General features: G+C 58.3%; 4 protein-coding genes across 4 annotated transcripts; all 4 read right to left on the reverse strand.

Moving 5' to 3' along the window:
- Positions 1-142: 142 nt before the first annotated feature.
- ABB37_05310 (hypothetical protein) lies at positions 143-1572 on the reverse strand (the record flags this gene model as incomplete). Its single annotated transcript, XM_015803275.1, has 1 exon — positions 143-1572. Exon 1 carries the CDS (start codon positions 587-589, stop codon positions 143-145), a length of 447 nt encoding a protein of 148 aa, XP_015657917.1. The 5' UTR covers positions 590-1572.
- A 1420-nt stretch (positions 1573-2992) lies between these two features.
- ABB37_05311 (Myosin heavy chain kinase c-like protein) lies at positions 2993-10361 on the reverse strand (the record flags this gene model as incomplete). Its single annotated transcript, XM_015803276.1, has 1 exon — positions 2993-10361. Exon 1 carries the CDS (start codon positions 8291-8293, stop codon positions 2993-2995), a length of 5301 nt encoding a protein of 1766 aa, XP_015657918.1. The 5' UTR covers positions 8294-10361.
- A 398-nt stretch (positions 10362-10759) lies between these two features.
- On the reverse strand, positions 10760-14105 carry ABB37_05312 (hypothetical protein; the record flags this gene model as incomplete). The annotated part of the gene is made up of 1 exon (XM_015803277.1): positions 10760-14105. Exon 1 carries the CDS (start codon positions 13964-13966, stop codon positions 10760-10762), a length of 3207 nt encoding a protein of 1068 aa, XP_015657919.1. The 5' UTR covers positions 13967-14105.
- Positions 14106-14680: 575 nt separating this feature from the next.
- ABB37_05313 (hypothetical protein) lies at positions 14681-16631 on the reverse strand (the record flags this gene model as incomplete). Its single annotated transcript, XM_015803278.1, has 1 exon — positions 14681-16631. The coding sequence occupies exon 1, from the start codon at positions 16430-16432 to the stop codon at positions 14681-14683; it is 1752 nt and encodes a 583-aa protein (XP_015657920.1). The 5' UTR covers positions 16433-16631.
- Positions 16632-17467: the final 836 nt, after the last annotated feature.

A 17467-nucleotide genomic window follows, 5' to 3' on the forward strand; every position in this document is an offset into this window, starting at 1 on the left:
GGGGCAGCCGGCTGCGGTGCAGCTGGGGCCGGCGCAAAGAGGTCATCCAGCGCGTTCGTCTCCGGCTCCTTCGGTTTTGCCGGCTCGGCGGCCGGGGCGGGGGGGTTGGCGGTCTTCACCGGCGCCGGGGGACTCGAGGCCTTCACCGGCTGGCTGTCGGATCGCAGCGTCGGCAGGGCGCGCCCCTCGCGTCGAGAGCGTTGGTCCTCTTCATCTTGCAGGCGTCTGGCCAGCGCCTCGTCATCGTCGGCCGCCATCGCACGCCGGCGCTGATCGTCGCTCTTCTTCTGCCGCACCTTACTCGCGTACATTTCCTCCAGCTGCTCGGCCGACACGCCGGCACGCCGCTCCTCGTCGCGCTGCATGCGCAGGGCCATCTCCATATCGTAGCGCTCCTGCTCCTCCTTCGAGCGCGGTCGCGACGACGCTGCGGCCTGGGCGTACGTGTGCGCCGGCGACGGGGGGTAGGCGTCGTAGCCACCGCCGTAGTCGCGACCACCGGTGTCACGACGGCTGCGGCCGCCACCGCCGTACTCGCCGTTGTACCCGCCACCGTACCCGCCACCGTACGCGCCGCCCGCCCCGCCATAAGCCCCGTAGTTCTGCGGGCCGCCGCCTTCGCTGGCGTTGTGCGCCAGTTTCTCGCGCGTCTGCGCCGCCGTCGCCCGCTCCTCGCGCAGCTGAAGACCGTCGCTGAGGAGCTCCGCCAGCTTCCGGGCCCGCTCGCGCACCGACACGCCGTGGTCGACGCCTTTCGGGTTTGTGTAGTAGAAGCTGGTGGAGATGGTGCGCAGCAGCGGCACGATGGCGCAGATCTCCGGCAGGTAGCGGTCTGCCACGTTGCGCGCGAGGTAGTCCAACACGAGCAGCGATTTGTAGCACGGACGCCAGGCTTTGTCGCGGTTGTTTAGGCGACTGCGCAGCTCGTTCAAGATCTCCTGTCCGCCGCGAGAGTAGGCGTTGCAGACCGCCTCCATCTGCGCACCAGTGGGGCCCCACTTCTCCTCGTTCGTCGCCTCGTGCACGATGGAGACGTACTCGCTACCGGTCGCCATCACGCGGCCCCACTCCTTCACCGACCACAGCTGCTGTGTAAAGTTCATTGTGCGCTTCGTTTCTTATTCGTCGGTGTGCGTGCAACGCGAACAGAGACGTGTAAGTGGGAGTGGTATATAGAGATAGAGAGACGCAAAATACGGTTTCGTCAGCAATGCCAGCTGGGGGACAGGATGGAGAATAGATAAAGATCACAACGGCTTGTGGAGGTATATATATATATATATATAAACGTATGTGTGTATGAGTGTGTGTGATTGTGGTTCGATGCGCCAGGAGACTCCTACGCAACACTGGAAGCAAACAATAGCACAAGGAGAAAAGATCGTGTGCCTGCGTCCTCGATCAGCCCAGCGTGTACGTTTGCTCTTCTCCCCTCCCTGACCAAGACGGACAGCTGCAAATCCAAAAGGACGCCCAAAGTTCAAGAACTACAACAGGGAGAGGGAAAAACCCCGGTAAAAGAGGTAGAACAAGAAACTATCAAAAAGTGACGATAATGTGCGTACACAACTCTGTAAGCCAACGAGGGCGGAAAAGGGGGCAAAGAGACCACGTGTAGCCAGCGGAGAGAAGATGAGAACACATCCATAAAAGAAAAGTACAGAGAATACTCCAAGAGAAGGAGGTGAGCAGGAGAGGAGGCGATGGTAAAAAGGCGAACGACTTCGTGTTCTCGACAACAGGTTGCACAGCTGCAACGCTATATTGAGGGAGGGTCATGAGAGCTGAGGCAGCTTTCCCATAGAGACGAGCAGTGCCATGATGAATGCGCAGCGAGACGGCTCCCTCAAAAAAAAATTGCATATGAAGCATGGAGAAAAGCGGAAAAAAGAAACAGCAGCTCTACGAAAAACTCAGTTACCACGTTTTTCGCATTCTCCCCGTTTTTAGTGAGGGAAGAGGCACACAACGATGCTGTGAGGCATTCGCCGCCTACTCTACCACAAGCAACTTGGGAGTGGAGCGCATTGTCAGCCTGCGGATATATATATATATATTTAGTTTGCTTGTTCTCGCCCTATCTCGAGAATACTGGTAAAGAAGGCACGTACATAAAGGAAAATGGAGGGAGCATCGAAAAGAGGGAACAGAGAAAACAGCGAAAACAGATGGGTGAAATGAAGAAGAAAAACCAACCCGAGACGCCATGGAAACAAGAAACGAGCAACCTCTAGCAAGAAGCGTCTCACCACACACACACAGGAGAAAGGAAAATTAAAGTGAAGCGCCAAAGGGAGAAGAGGACAAAAATGGTGAGGGAATAACTCCGTCCCCGTTCAAACTGAACAGCAACATCAAACAGGAAAATAGACGGGGACTAAATTGGGAATATGGGGAAAATGTACAAGCGTAAATAAGGTAATAGCCAGCAACCAACCAACGGAAAGGGAAGAGAGCAAAAAAAAAAACCTGTAGAGCACACCAGGGGCAACGCAGTGGGGCCCTTTATAATGTACACCACGGCCGACCAACGACCACAACGCTGTGCATCGTTGCATATGAAACCATACATTTGGAAAGAGAAGGAAGAAAAATGGTTGCTGTGATCCACGTGAGACGCGCAGCACCGATCAAGAAAAACAATTATACTCTGAGTGAAAGCAAAATACAAAACGCATCCGCGTAGAGAACAACAACAAAAACGCGTTCCGCGGGCCTTGCGCGACGGAAGACAACCTGATCAATGAAAAAATTTGAGAAGCATGCGCCACCAAAAGAGCCGAGACACTTTCCACTGTCATTCAAATGGCCCCCTTCCATTTCATTTGTTTGTCGTATATGAGTATATGGGTGTGATTGTATGTCTGTGTGTAGGTGTGTAGGTGTGTAGGTGTCCAACTCCGAGAAGCACATCGCTTTTCATTTTGATGACGCACAGCGCGAAGGTGCGTATCCCTCCACCCTCACCCCCGCATTCAGCTGCATTGTGTATTTAACGACGCGAGTGACGCCCTGTCTTGATCCGGGCGCCCTCCTCAACCGCGGAGAAGACCGGACGGCGGGTGAAAGACTGCCGCCGCGGGTGCGATCCCCCCGTCATCGGCATCTCCGGCGTCATCTGCACCACTGGATTCATGACAATGAACGAGTTGGTCCGCGACACGTTTTGCACGCCTCCGCTCAGACTCAATGTCATCGGTGCACCGACGGAGAGGCCACCCACCGAGGAGAGACGGGACTTGGGCGGGTGCGGGTGCAAACTCGACTCCAACCGCATCGAGTTCGTCATCTGCGGGGAGACGCTGGTGAAGCCGTCGCTGCCGGTGATGTTCGGCGGGCTTGCTGGATAGCCGCAGCCAGCACCGCCGCCAGCCCGACCCATCGTGGGCGGTCGCAGCAGTGGCACCGCCGCGGATCCAACGCCACCGGCACCTGCTTGACCAGTCAGTGTGGCGGGACTGTGCTGCTGCTGTGACGATTGCTGTTGCTGCTGCTGCTGCTGCGACGGGCCTGACATCCCGCTTGTCAGGTAGAGCGCCGGCGATGACGGGGTAGGGAGTGCGCCGGGGCTGTTTGCGCTGGACGGCACCGCCATTAAACCCCCCGCAATCGTCGACGTGAAGTACTGACTTTGTGGTCGCACCATGGCGTGGCGGGGGTAGGGCACGTACTTCACGCTGTAACCGAGGGCGGGTGCCCCCACCATCCCGCCACTTCCACCACCACCACCGTTCATGTGGTGCATCAGGCCAGCAGCGCCGCCCGCCACCGCCGCCCCGCCGTTGCCGTTGTGGAGGTACCCACTCGGCCCCATCAGCGCCGCGGCTGGGTTCGGTGAGGTGAGCCCGCTGCTGTGGTTATACGAGGTGTTGTTGTTGCTACTGTGGTGGTGCCACGACAGCGGTGGTGGGGAGGCGTATTTGCCGGCCTCACTGCCAGTGCGAGAGCCGTCCGCGAGGCCGCCCACCTGCGTCTGCATGCCGGCGCTTGTTCCACAGTTGGGGGTGCACGGTCCGCCGCTGATCAGCGGACTCCGATCACCTCCGTGAGAGCTGTTCGCCAGGCCCTGCTGCGACAAGGTGTGGATCTTCGGTGGCAGTCGTTCGTCCTTCACGCCGGAGGAGGAGGACGCCGCGACGAGTCGCTCCTGCGCGCCGGCGGAGGCGGGGAGAGAGCCGCCGTTGGCGTTCTTTGCCGCCATCAACGGTGCGACGACGGCCCCTTTTGAGTTGCGCCGCAGCGGGAGGAGGCCGACGGCGCGGCAGACGTCGTTGCACTTGTGGCTCTCCAAGAAGCGCCGAATACCCTTCTTGCCTAAGTTCCCACGCCCGTAGCCCTCCCCGTCCGGGCTCAAGATCTGCGGATCGGTGTAGTAGTCATCGACACCCTGGATGTCGACCACCATCAGCGCGTGGTTGCTGGCTTGGTAGGTGAAGTGGGAGAACGCCTGCGGGGTCCACCGCGCGTTGCGGCGCACGTAGCCGCAGTTGTTGTTGTACTTCACGAACTTGCCCGTCAGCAGCGGCTCCATCGCGAGGACCAGCGGCGGGCTGTGCCGTGGCAAGACGAGGACGGCGGCAGGGACAAAACGCACCTTCTTCGGGGGATGCATCGCGTTGAAGAGCCGTGCCCAGTGGCCGGAGATGCTATGCATCGACACATCATCGAAGTACTGGTCCTCCGCCACGGACGATTTCAGGTAGCGCTTCGCCACCAACATGCAGTTGAGGCGGCGCATGTCGATCATGTAGTACGAGGCCCGCATGTTACCCTTCGCGAAGGGCTGCGGGTTCAGCACCACGGACGTATCCACGCTGCCCCAGCAGCCCTCGGTGAGGTCCCACTCGTGAATCACGGCAGTCTCGGCGTAGGCCTGCAGCTGTGACACACAGCCGCACCGGTATTTGAGGTCGTGAAAGGCGGCAGCTGGTGGGGCGGTGGAGCAGCCTTCTTTTAAGGGCAGCGTCTCGGCCATGACGCTCCCAGTGCTGCTCGTGCTGCTGCCACCGGTGCTGCTCGAATAGCTGTAGCTGTACGACGAGCTGCCACAAACGTCGCTTTCGTCGTCGCGACTGCGGCTGCGGAGGGACATGCACGACGAAGCGGGTGAGGAGGGTCTGCGCAGTCCATTGCTGCTAGGTGCATTAATCTTCTTGCTCTTCGCTGCGGCGGCGACGGCGGCGGCGTAGTTTGCACGGGCCTCGGCGACGCTGCGGCGTCCCTCGCGGTGGTCGTCGTGGCGGTGCGCGCTGCCACCCCGCGAGTGACTGTAGGAGCAGGAGGCGACGGAGGAGTAGTACGACAGCGATTCGACTTCCCGTATATCACTGCGCTGTTGCCGCAGCTGTTGTTGTTGAGGCGTCCCTGCACTGCTCCCGTCATCGTCGCTGTTCTTCTTTGCAGAGTACATCGCCTCTTCCCGTACGCCCCGTTGGTCATCCGCCGCACATGACGCCGTTGCCGGCGGAGCCGCGTGCGACGAGACGCTCGATGCTGCACAGACTCGCACGTTCGGCAGCTCGGCTGACGGCCGCATCGTCGCCCCTGCGCCAGCAATACTGTCGCCGACGCTGCGAGGATCGTCGGAGTGCTCGTTGGTGCTCTCTACGAGACCGTGGAGGGAGGGAGTGGTGGCGCGCCGCTCCTCTTGCAGCGGTCGCTGCTGCGGTTGCACGTGGTCCTGGTGCTGGTTCTTCAGTTCCAAAATTGCAATCGTGCCGGAGCCGGCGGCGGAGGAGGGCGGGCGCGGGAAAATGAACGGCGGCGCCGTGTCCGACGCCACGCCGCCGGGCACCGTTTGACGGGCCTGCATCTGGCATTCCTCCGCACCGCTACCTACCGCCGCGCCTTCTTCGCTTTCACACACGTTCGTCGCGCCTCCGGGATTATTTGATTGCAGCTCCACCAGCTGCTGTTGATCCTGCTGCAGTCCTGCCGCGTCCTCATTCACCGGTAGGCACAGAAAGCCGCCGGCGCGGTACGGCGGGGTCGCGTTGAGGGGTCCCTCGCTCGAAAAGCGGCGCCGGAAGTTGCGCGGGGCGCTGGTCGAGCCGTGAGGCGGGGTGGCGGAGAGCATCGCGAGGGGCACCGACGGGCCCTGGGCACTCGTGCAACGGCGTATCTGCCGCAGCGCGTGGAGCAGCGGCGTCCCGCCTGTGCGGTCGTCGCCGGAGTGTCGCATCGTGTTCGCCAGCTGCGGCATGGACTGCACCATGTCCAGCACCGCACTCGGGGTGTCGCCGTTGGCGCTGCCGTTGTCGCCTTCGTCCAAGTTCGGCGGTTCGGGTGTGAGAGAGAGGGGTGGATGGGCGGCGTCCAGCGGGACAAGGGCAGGGCCGCCTTCACAAGCCGCCGCGCCTACGTCGTGCGGTTTCGACGGAGGTGGCGACGCAGTCGACAGGGAGCGCAGGGCGTCGCCGGCGTGCTGCTGCGGCGGCGGTTGGACCATTGCGCCCACGGCACCCGCCTCCGGCGCGGGCGACGCGCCATTCGAGCAGCGCTGCGCTACTTTCGCCGCACGCCGTCGCTGATGATCGGCCTTGTACCGGCGCTGCTCCTCGGTGGACAGGTTCTTCATCTTCTCCCGCTTCTCCTGCTTCTTGCGCTGCCGCTTCCGTTGCATCTCGCTGTCGGAGCGGTGGGCCGCCACCGCAGCCGCAGCGGCAGCACCAGCGCCCACTGTGGCCTCTTTTGACAGTTGTTGCTTCTCCTTCTTGGCCTTCTTGACCTTCTTGACCTTCTTTTCCTTCTTCAGGTGTCGCTTCGCTGCTTTGGGGTCGACGGCCTCTGTAAAGGAGTCGCTGGCCCGTCGCGCCTCCGTGGCGCCTCGCGCGGCGGTCGCGGCGGCGGCGTAGTCCTGATCGCCGCTGCCGTTCTTCATGATGCTGCTCGAGTTGCGTCGTGCTGCGTCGACCACAGCGCCGCTGCTGCCGCCGACGCAGGGGGGAAAGATGCCCGACACCACCGCGCTGCCCGTTGCCGAGACCACCGTCCGCGCATCGGGGGTCTGCAGCGACGTGTGGGAGTTGCCCGGTCCGGTGGCCATCCCTGACACAGACGGCAAGTCCCCGTGGAGGCCGGCCTCTGTCGGGAGCACCGGCACCATGGAAAAGGTGACCTCCTCCGCCTCCGTTGGGCACAGCGCGAACGTCGGCTGATTTTCGCCGGTGTCGTTGTCCTCGTCGGCGAAGCGGCTCGTCTGCTGGCGGGAGTTGTTGTCGCTGCCTTCGGGGCCGGGGGTGATGGAGCACGGCGCAAAGCAGCGGTACGCGTCTTCGATGTTACTGCCATTCGACGGCGGCGGCGGCGATGCGACGGACGGTCCGGTGGGTGGGGGCTGGAACACGGCACGTACCTCTTCCACGACCACCGCATGCCGCTGCTGTTGCAGGCCGTCATCATCGCGGTGCATCGAGCTCATGGAGGATGAACGTGGCGCGGGGAGAGTCGCAACCGCATCTGCAGCAGCATTTACGTCAGCGTCTAAGAGCTCGCCGGTCAGGCGGCGGCCCTGCGCGCCGGAGGAGGAGACGAGAGAGCGAGTCAGCAGAGGAAGCGGCTCCTTTGCTCCGCCGTCGCGGAGGGTCTCAGCCGCGGTGTGTGATGCGTTCGCACCGGATGTTGCGCTCGCGGCCGGGTGGAGACGCACGTCACCACTGTGTGACATGGGCGACTGCGCAGCCGCGGCTATTTGGGCGTTCTCCGGGATCGGGCCGCGCAAGCCGGTGGACGAGATGTCTCGCGTGCTGCGCTTCGGGGAGAGGGTGAAGGAGCCGTCCGAGTTATTCAGCCCAGAGACGTGTGCGGCGAGGTCACGGGAGCTGCTCATTAACGACAGCTGCTGACGCCGCGCTCTGTGGTCGGACGACGCCGACAGCTGCTCTGTGGCTGTGGACAACGAGGTCGTCGGCGGGATCAATAGGTGGTGGGATGAGCCCTGCACGTCTGTGGCAGACGCCTCCTTTGCGGCGTTCACGACGGTGGGTAATAGTGGGAGCAACGACACTCCGGCCCCTGGTCGTGGCAGCGCTGTGCGGTCCTTTGAGTTCACCCCCGCGTTCCAGCTGCCGTCACGTTCGCGGTGCGGGGAGCGCAGACAAGCAGGTGGGGCAGCCTGCCGGCTTTCACTCCGACCATTGGCGTCGCGATCGTTTTGCTCCACCTCGTTCGACACCAGCGGCGACGGCCCTGCTACAGCGACTACGGAGCCATCACTCGCGCTGCTCATGGTCTCCGCACGGTGCTGTGGTTTCGCTGCTGTTTCTTCGCCCAGTGGTAGCGGCGAGGAACCCATGAATCGCTGCGGCGAGGCAGAAATAGAAGTCGTGCTGGACGACGTTGCTGCAGCGTTGAGTGCAGCGACGGTGGTGTACGTCCCCACACCTCGATTTCGTTGGTCGGCGGTGGTGAAGCAGCAAGTCCCACCGTACACTTCTCTGCGCAGCTCTCACTCTGAAGAGCTGGCAAGCAAGTAATCGCCCAGATGTGGTAGTACAAAAAAAAATATGTATCCGCCAACGCAGAGAGAAGCAAGAAACAAAGAAGACGAAAAAGAAGTAGCAGCAGCTAAATAACAGTTCTTCAAAAGGCTTAAAAAGTGGTTTTAATCAATAAATCAAAAACAAAGGAAATAGGGGAAAAGTCAAGAAGGACAAGGAAATAAATCATAACAACAGATTTCCACGTCTCGTCAGCAAAACGCGTAATATAGCAGAATGAAAATGAATACGCAAAAGCTGAGACACACACACACACAGACACGAAGAAATAAATTAAAAAAAATGAGGGAAAATACACCCCGCCAGAAGCGCTGCTGCGGAGAAGAAAAAAAGAAGCGAAAGGAACTACAGAAAGCGGAGAGAATATATAACAATAAATGCAAAGATAGAGGAGGTTAACGTAGCACCGCTATCAGTTCAATCCCCAGCTGCGAAGGTCAATTAAACTTGTCAAAAGGGCACGACAAGATCACAACTACCACAAGCGAAAATACCCGTCAACAAAAGGAAAAGGGGGAAAAAAAATTAAAAGCCGCTTATGGTGAAGACGTCGACTTTTATAAAATGAAAGTAAAGTGTTCTGAATAGGTCAAAAAAGGAAAGAGAGAGAAAGAGCGGCTTCTCGAGAAAACCAAGAAGCAAACGTTTGAAAGGGAGAGAACTAAAAACAAAAAGAAGGGGAGTGAACAAATGATAGAGCGCTTTTCTCTTAACCTTTCCTATCCTTTTTCTTTTTTTACGTAAAGTGTATCGTTGTGTGAGGCGTAAACGTTCCCACGGGTGACTTATGAGTTTGTCGCAGGAAGGAAGGAAGCGAAGCTGAATAAAAAAAAGGAAAATGGAAAAGAGAAACAAAAGCAAACAACAGATTTTCCGATTTAACGAAAACAAAAAAAAGGAAGTGGAAGAAGCTGCACACAGTAGAATTTCACAAAAGAAGAAAGAAACAAAAAGGGAGAGAGAAGAGAAAAAAAGTCTTAAAAAAATGAATGCTGTCTTGCTTTGTTTCTCGTCGATCCAGTAGAGTAATATACAAACAGCAAAAGCAAAAAAAAAACGTTATTATTTTTCTTTACTCTTCTCTTCTTTCCTTTTTTGATGGAATTTCAAGGAGAGACTGCCGCTCTCTTCGTACGTGTCTCCACAGCTCGTTCCTCGGCAGCAGAAGAAGAAAAAAAGGGGAGGGGGCAAAGAGAAGATAAAAGCAGAGAAAAGGCAAGCCCTTGTCGCCTTTCTTGTTTTGTTTGTTTTGATTGTCTTATCCAAGTAGCAACGTGCGGGGTGCCCTGACTCCTTTTATGCGGGTTTGGAAGACTGACGTACACCAGCACACACATACACATACCGCGCCAGAGAAAACAAAAAAGGAGGAAAAAAAACGCCAAATGCTAATAAAGAAAAATTACAAATAAATCAATAAATGTGTTAAGGCTTGCGGGTGGGCACGTGAGCGCGTGGGATGAAGCACGTCCCTTTCGCAGTTGATGAAAAAAAGAAAGGAAGTAAACAGAAGAAAGACACGGCCCGCGCGCGAACGTAGACCCGTAAAAGAAATCCAAAGAGACTTAGCTTCGTTTTTCTTAATGTGTGTTTCCTTTATGAGATGCAAAACACGAATTGTGTCTCACCAGTCTAAATTACAAATATACTTGAAGTTGTGCCGTCCGAATCCCAGCGCCGAAGCATATATATATGCCGGTACCTGTATACGCAACACACACAGTTAGAGAAGACAGCCTACCACCGCTTTTTTCAGCTCTCACCTCGCACACACCGCAACGTCCGCTTCGTCTTGACTACTGTGACCTGAAGATGTCGGTGATGTGTGGGAGAGCGAAGCAGACAAGGGGTCGGCGAATGCTCTGGTTGTGTCACAAGAAAGAGAGAGAGAGAAGAAGAAGCGGAACAAAGTAAGTGAGACAGGAAAGATGCGGGAGAACTGCTATGATAAATGAAAGGCGAAGTGGTTGATGCCTGCAGCTCCATGTAAGCGGGGATTCTTAATCTTACTATTATTATTTTCTAGTCGCATGTGTCGTCTTCAGTGGTTTTGTTGTTGGTGGCTGTTTGCACGTATTCTGTTTCTTCCTTTTCGTGACCAGCATCCTTGAACTCACGAAAGCTCTTTTTACTCCCCTTCTTGGCACACTCAGCAGAATGCATAAACGGACAGGCAACGGCTAACAAAGTAGAAAAAATAACTTTAAAAAACAAATACGGACACACTTGTGATGCGCAAATTTGGGCTGATCTTCTTCGGTTTAGATCACCGGCAAAAACGACAAGTCCGTCGAGTGGGAGTCGGCGGCCAGCACCACGGTACCGCAAAGATCATCGATGCAGTTGCCTAACGCTACGTATGCGCTTTGCACCTGCAGCCACGACTCGGCTGTTTCACTAGAGGGTTGGAAGCGCGGTTCATCCGCGACCACCCATCGTTGCAGCGCTGCCCACGCCTCGTCCAGCCTTCGACCGGCCCCGTCGTGCTGCTCGGCGAGCAACTCGTACGACCACAGCGCCTCGCGCAGCACGCGCAGCGCGTGAAGGCGACGCGGGTGACGGGCATCCGTGCCAAAAGGCCCCGCCGTCGCGGAGGAGTTGGCCCTCGTTGACCCGACGCTGAGAGCGCAGGTGTCTACGTAACGTATGGCCGCCACGTTGGCACCACAGACGCCTCGCGAGTCCACCGCGCTCGAGAGGTCTGCTGGGAGCACCAGTTGATGTAGCAGCAGACGCCACCAGTACCAAAAATGGTAGATCAGCTCACGCTGCGCACCGCGTGGGACGGCCCCCAGCAACAGACTGCGCGTGACAAAGGGAAAGGGCGGCACGTCGGCGCTGTTGTACCACCGCGCCATTTTGCGAGTGGCGCCCTCTCGCGATGACAGGGTTGTGTGGGTGGAGTGGGTAGAGAAGTTGCTGCTGCCGCTGCTGGTGTAGCTGTGGCTGTGGTGCACGTCGGCACTGCTTGTCGTGTTCTCCTCTTCTTCCTCATATTCGGAGGAGTCGGCGAAAAACATGGACGTGGTTGGTAGCGGCTGCCGTGGTGAGGAGGTCCGCACCTCTGCATTTCTTGTTGGCGGAACTGCATTCACAACTTCTTCACACGCCACAGCACCAACGACAAACAGCAGCTGCTCGCGTAGCTCGGTGTACAGAATCTGCTGCCGTCGCCGAGGGGCGCGTTGGGTCCCACACTGCGGCGTTGTGTCCTGCGCGTTCAACGACGGCGCGTATTGGTGGGAATGCAAGAGCAATGCGGCGACCCCGCAACTCGCGGTGCCCTTTGCCGCTCCATCACGGAGGCGCACACCGCGCAACGCACGCAGGTCTGTGAAGGGCGTGTTGGCCTCCACGTCGAAGCGCAGTGAAAGCTGCTGCAGTCCCCACTGCCCCACCGCACTCAGCAACAACACCGGCCGATCCGCGCTGCCCCAGGTAGACTCTACCCACGACTGCGTTGCCTTGGCGACGGAGGCTCGGACCACCAGCACCACCCACCCAGAAGGAACGCCGACATCCACAGACGCACGGATTTCCGTTAGCTGCTCCCGATCGTCCGGCAACTCGGTAAAAAGTGCTAACCATTCCACACAGCACAACGACGACTCGTGCAGTGCACTCACGGGTGTTGTGACGGCGGCGTATTTAGCGTCGCAGCACGGCGCCAACGCCGCCGCGTCCAGCTGCGCCTCCTTAACAAGAAACTGCCCCAGCGCGTGTGCGGGGGACACGACACACGTTCCAGCGGGAGCTGCCGCGTCAGGAGCTCCCCCAGCAACGGTGGTGCTTTGCGCTGAGGAAGGTAACCCGCACGCAACACTGCTGATGCGCGTGGCCGCGATGGACAGTCCGGGAAGAAGCACCGCCCGACGTTGACGGTGCAGCCCTTGTCCATGGGTGTCTTGTCGTCTCACGGCCAGCGGCGACGTCGCAGGACCGCCACCAGCAGTCGCATATGACGACGAGAACGAGGGGAGCAACCACCCTCCCGCCAGTTGCGTGTCGGCACGCACATCCGCATCACGGCCGTCGCATAGCGGAAACGGAACGACCTGCACAGACCGCGTGCATACGTCCAGCGCATGGTGCATCGCCTCGACGCATTCCGCATCCCCTTCATGCGTGCGCCGTCCCACCTTCACACTCGAAGACGGCGCACAGTCCCCGTTGACGCTCGAGATAATCTGATCCAGCCACCGCGTCATCGATCCCACAACACCAGGTGCGAGGGACACCATCACAGCAGCTGCCACATAGGCGGCCACCTGCACCGGTGTCTGCGGCTGCACAAGTCCGTCCGCGGCATACACGTCGTTTCCCGCCAACACGGGTGCAATGGCGCTGCCGAGAAGTAACTGCACGAGACGCTTCCAGACATTAACCATCGGCCCAGACGTGGGGTTGTTTAGGTGGTTCCTTTCGCCGTGCACCTCCATTTTTTTCGGAAGCTCCGCATCACGGTGGACATCGCAGGTGGCTGGGAATGAGGTGATGGAGGCAGGAAACCGCACCCAATGGCGCAGCTCCTCTGCCAAGTCGGCTCGCTCTCTATTCACCTCTTCCCTTGTCACGTGTTGCTTCACGTACGGCAACAGACGTTGGCGAATAAAGGACGAGAAGAAATGCGGATCGCTCGTAAACAAATCGTCTGGGTCGTCGAAGGGGTCAAGAGGAAGGAGTGCAGGTGCTGCTGCCACCTTCTTTTGGTTGATGTCTTCTGCCACGTCTGCCGTACTGCTGCTGCCGTTGCAAGATGCTGCAGCTGCGGTGGAGGCCAACGCGGCGTGTAGGCGTTCCCGCTGGATCTGCTTCCATTCAAAATAGCCATCTGTGCACACCGCTGCATCGGACGCAGCGGCACCGCACCCAACGCGTCCTCGCTCACGCAAGGAAGCTTCCGCCTCTGCGGCGAGGTGCCGGTACACCTCCAGCGCCACCCACGCTACGAAGTTCACCCGAGGGCCTCCGTCGAAGCCGGAGAGCGCTGCTGCCGCTGCTGCTGCTGCGTGCCCAGGCAATACATCATCACGGCTGTGCGTCTCCTCCGTGCTATCAAGACTGCTTGTGCTGCTGGAAGGCGTATGGGCGCTTGAGGCGCGTGAGCTGAGGTGCGCAAAGGACGGCCCTGCTGACACGGCTTGCGCAAAGGTGCATAAGTGTCGCTCCACCACGCCGCCAAGAAACTGCAGGACAGACGCAAAGGCTACACGTTCGGTGCTGTTGGATGCATCTTCCATCAGCTCTTTCGTGGGGAAGACAGAAGTGCTGCCGAAGCGCAGGAGTGGCCGAAGATGTGCGGCGTAGAAGGGCAGGCCTTCCAACATGTCAGCCGCGTCAAGGGCCACGGTGTACGAGGCGGCCTCACCGCCGCTGTCGGGCACCAGTTTCTTCGTGCCATGATCGAGGTTGTGTGAAATGAAGCTTTGCAACAAGTCTTGCAGGCGGGCAGCCGCAGCAGACGCCATCAACCTTTTATGGTAATGATGGCTGCCGGTGGCACAATCATGGAAAGGCAGAAAAAGAGGAGAGTTTCTTCTCTTTTACCGCTTTGTGCCTTGTCGCTCGCCACCGCTGTCTCAACCCCCGCGAGCGAAGTTGCCCCACTGGCAGAAGAAGAAAAAAAAAAGATCGCCAAAAGAGGAGGCAGCGGGGAGAGAGAGAAGGTTTGGGTCAGGAAACGCAAGTGAAGAAGAGAAAGGCCAACCTTTTATCATTCACCGCTCGAACGAAGCTCCAACAGCGTCAGGTAAAAATGTAAGACAGCAACAGAAAGGAAACGGAAAGAGTTCTTATTTCATATTCAGGCCGATGCCTGAGCAGCCGTTGAAGAAGAAGCCTTCATCACGCATGGCGCGTACGTTCAGCATGGAGTGAAATACACGTGTGCGTACAAGGTTCTTCTCATTTGCATCCTTCGACCTTTTGGTTCGTCTGCCTCCACTGTAATCTTCTCTTTACTTTTTTGCTTACGTTAGTGCATTGTGGAATCAGCAGCGCAACTGAAAAGCGCACCGCACACAACGCGGCAAACGTCACGGTCCTCCTTTCTGTTCTTCTCAAATCCGCGAGTGCAGCGGACGAAGAAACGAAGCAGCGCTTTTTTCTGTAAGCTCGTTGCGGACTCTGGCGGACAACGTCAGCTACCGTTGCTAGTCGCGTCGGGCAGCCCCGTCACGCTATCACGCCTGCTTCGGCGCCGGTGTCATCGTGTACACGAACTCCATGCGAGACACCCCGAAGTGCGACAAGTTGGACATCACAAACTGCGGCAGGCACGTGAGCGTCTTATTCGCCCGCACAGCAGGAAAAAACTCGGAGTCGCCCACCGCATCGGTGACCGCAGCCGTGTTGCCCAGGGTGTCCGTGTCGTGCGGTGCACTGCCACCACCGCCGACGACGGCTTCGCTCGAAAGCGCAGACAGGGGTGACGGTGGCGGCAGCGATGCGATGGTGGGACGTGGGGAGCCGCCACCGGCAGTCCCACGCTTGCCCGCGTACGGGACAACGCTATACGGCCCGGCCAACATACCCGGCGAAGTCGGCAGCCACGGCTGCGGCTCCGCGGCTAACATGGCCTCGTGTGCTTCGTACTGGCGCAGCAGCTCCATCGGTGTTGGAGCGAGGCACACGTCCAGCATCGTCGTTGTCGGCTCTGCGTGGAAGGTGGGAGGAGCACTGCTGCCGCTGCTGCTACTAACGCCTGCATTCACACCGGCTGGGCTCGGCGTGGTCAGCGCATGACCGCCACCAGCCCCTTTGCGCTCCCGCTCCGTTGTCACACGCTCGAGGAAAACACCGCTGAAGGACAGGGGCAGAGTCCACGGCTGCAACCGCGTCGACAGCTCCGTTATACTCGACAGCTTCAGCTGTGGGTTGCGTAAGTCGTACACGACCTGCTCACCGGCAAACGCATTACTGCCTATGCTGTTCGAGGCAGAACCAACACCAGCACCGCCGCCGACGGAGGACGTCGCCCTAGACACAAAGATGCCGGTCGAACAGTCACCGAGGTAATGCTTACCGATAGAGGCGGTGACGGCTTGCTGCCCACGCCGCCGTGCGTTTCCGTGAGTTGCAGAAGTAGCACCACCAGCACCAGCAGCAGTTGCTGTCGCGTTCTTCTCCTGCTCAATGATGTGCAGTGCCTCCCGCATCGTGTCTTGCGCGTCAATCAGGCCCAGCGTGTCGAACGCAGAAGTCGCGCCGGCACCGTCGGCGCCCACAATGCCACTATGGCTGCCGCCGCCGCTGCCGCTACTGCTGCGACCCCCGCCAGCGCTGCTGTGCCCTTCCCCCGTGCGACTCGCCTTGGCTGCACGTTGGGCGCCGGTGACGTTCGTGCGCTCCCGCTTGTGCTGCTTCTCCAGCGCCCCCAGCGCAACATGCTCCAGGTACGCCCGCCCCAGCGACCTCGTGTGCGTCGACACATACGCGGCGACCTGCTTGAGGAAGAAGTCCTCGGCGATTCCGCTGATTTCGTCATCGCCCGCGTCCACCGCACGCCGGCCCGGGTGAAGGTGCTCAAACACGGCGTCCTCCACGTCGGCCATGCACCGTAGTGCACTCCGGCAGAACTCCGTGTAGGTGCTGGTGAAGCGGCGCTGGGAGTCGGTGCCCCGTACCACCGTCGCCGCGCCAGACACAACGTTCTTGAGAAGCCGCTGCACCGAGTCCAAACGTGGGTTGCTGAGATTACTAAGAATGGCTTCGATAATGGCGAAGGTTCCTGTGTCAGAGGATGAACTTGCCGGCTGAGCTTCATCTTTTTTATCGAGCTGTGCGAGGGTGGTGGTGGTGGGAAGAGAAGAGCCGGAAGAAGGAGGACCTTGCGGCGTCTTTTCTGCAGTCGTGTTGTTGCTGCGGCTGCCGCTGCCGCCATTTCCGCCGGCACGGGACGCACGACCTCTGTGGCTGCCGCTGCGTGAGTGCATCGTGGTGGAAGAACTCTTTTATTCTTTACGGTTATTATTGTTTTCTTATTTGGCTATGTCTCGAGCTCCAGAGCTGCAATGACACACTTCTGTTGTGGGGAGGTTTCGCGAGGAGTTGACAACAAATCTGCGCTCGTCTTTTCATCGCTACGATGAGACCCTCCACCAAGAAAGAGGGGGGAGAGGGGGCTATGGAGACTTGTCCAGGCAAAAGCGTAAGGCGTGTTGCGAAGCAGCAGCAGCAGCGCCGTCCCAACGGTGGAGACAAAGAGAGCAAGAGAACAAGAGAGAGAGAGACGATGGCTAAGAAAAAAAAAGAATCGGGGGTCACAGAAGAACCACCCCTGAACGTCCCTCTGCCTTTACTACGGCGTGCCTTAAGAGAAAAGGGGGAGAGGTAGAGAAACGAACTATACGGCAATGCCCTTTACACTGGCAAGGCGATCAAGGGAAGGGCGCCGCTCCCCAACGATGAAAGATAAACTACGTGTTGGCGCGTTCAGCCCCGTACGCACTTCCGCATCGGTGGCTCTCGCCCGGCGAGCAATGCCGTTTTGGGTTGCTGTAGTTGTTTGTTTGTTTTCGTTTGTTGATCTCGAATAGCGGTGGGGAGTGTGTTCCTGACAGTAACGATTCAAGTTGCGGAAAGCGTGGCACGCAAGGAGTGTACAGGAAACAATAAAAACAGAAGAGAAAAGCAGGACTGCAACACGCGAAATCAAGAAAGAAAAATAGCAGGAGCAGAAAGAAAACACCGGGTTTTTTTTTACCTCTTCCTCGCCTGCTCACCACTCTACGCTGGTAGTAAGAAGAAGATGTGCAACGCGCTGAGACAGCGAAGTACGCGGAAGCCGAGTGCCTCCACCGCTGTCGGTCTGCACCGAACGCCCGACTACGTGTGAAAGATCCAAATAGAAGGAGAGAGCGAACTGAGTCTTTTGACGAACGACAGGTACAAATTTTATAGGAAAAGAGCGGAAAGTTTTGGTTGTATTCCACAAATATGAATTGGAACAGATGAAACGCAACAGCAAG

Source organism: Leptomonas pyrrhocoris (assembly GCF_001293395.1).
Source record: "Leptomonas pyrrhocoris isolate H10 chromosome Unknown, whole genome shotgun sequence".
NCBI lineage: Eukaryota > Euglenozoa > Kinetoplastea > Trypanosomatida > Trypanosomatidae > Leptomonas > Leptomonas pyrrhocoris.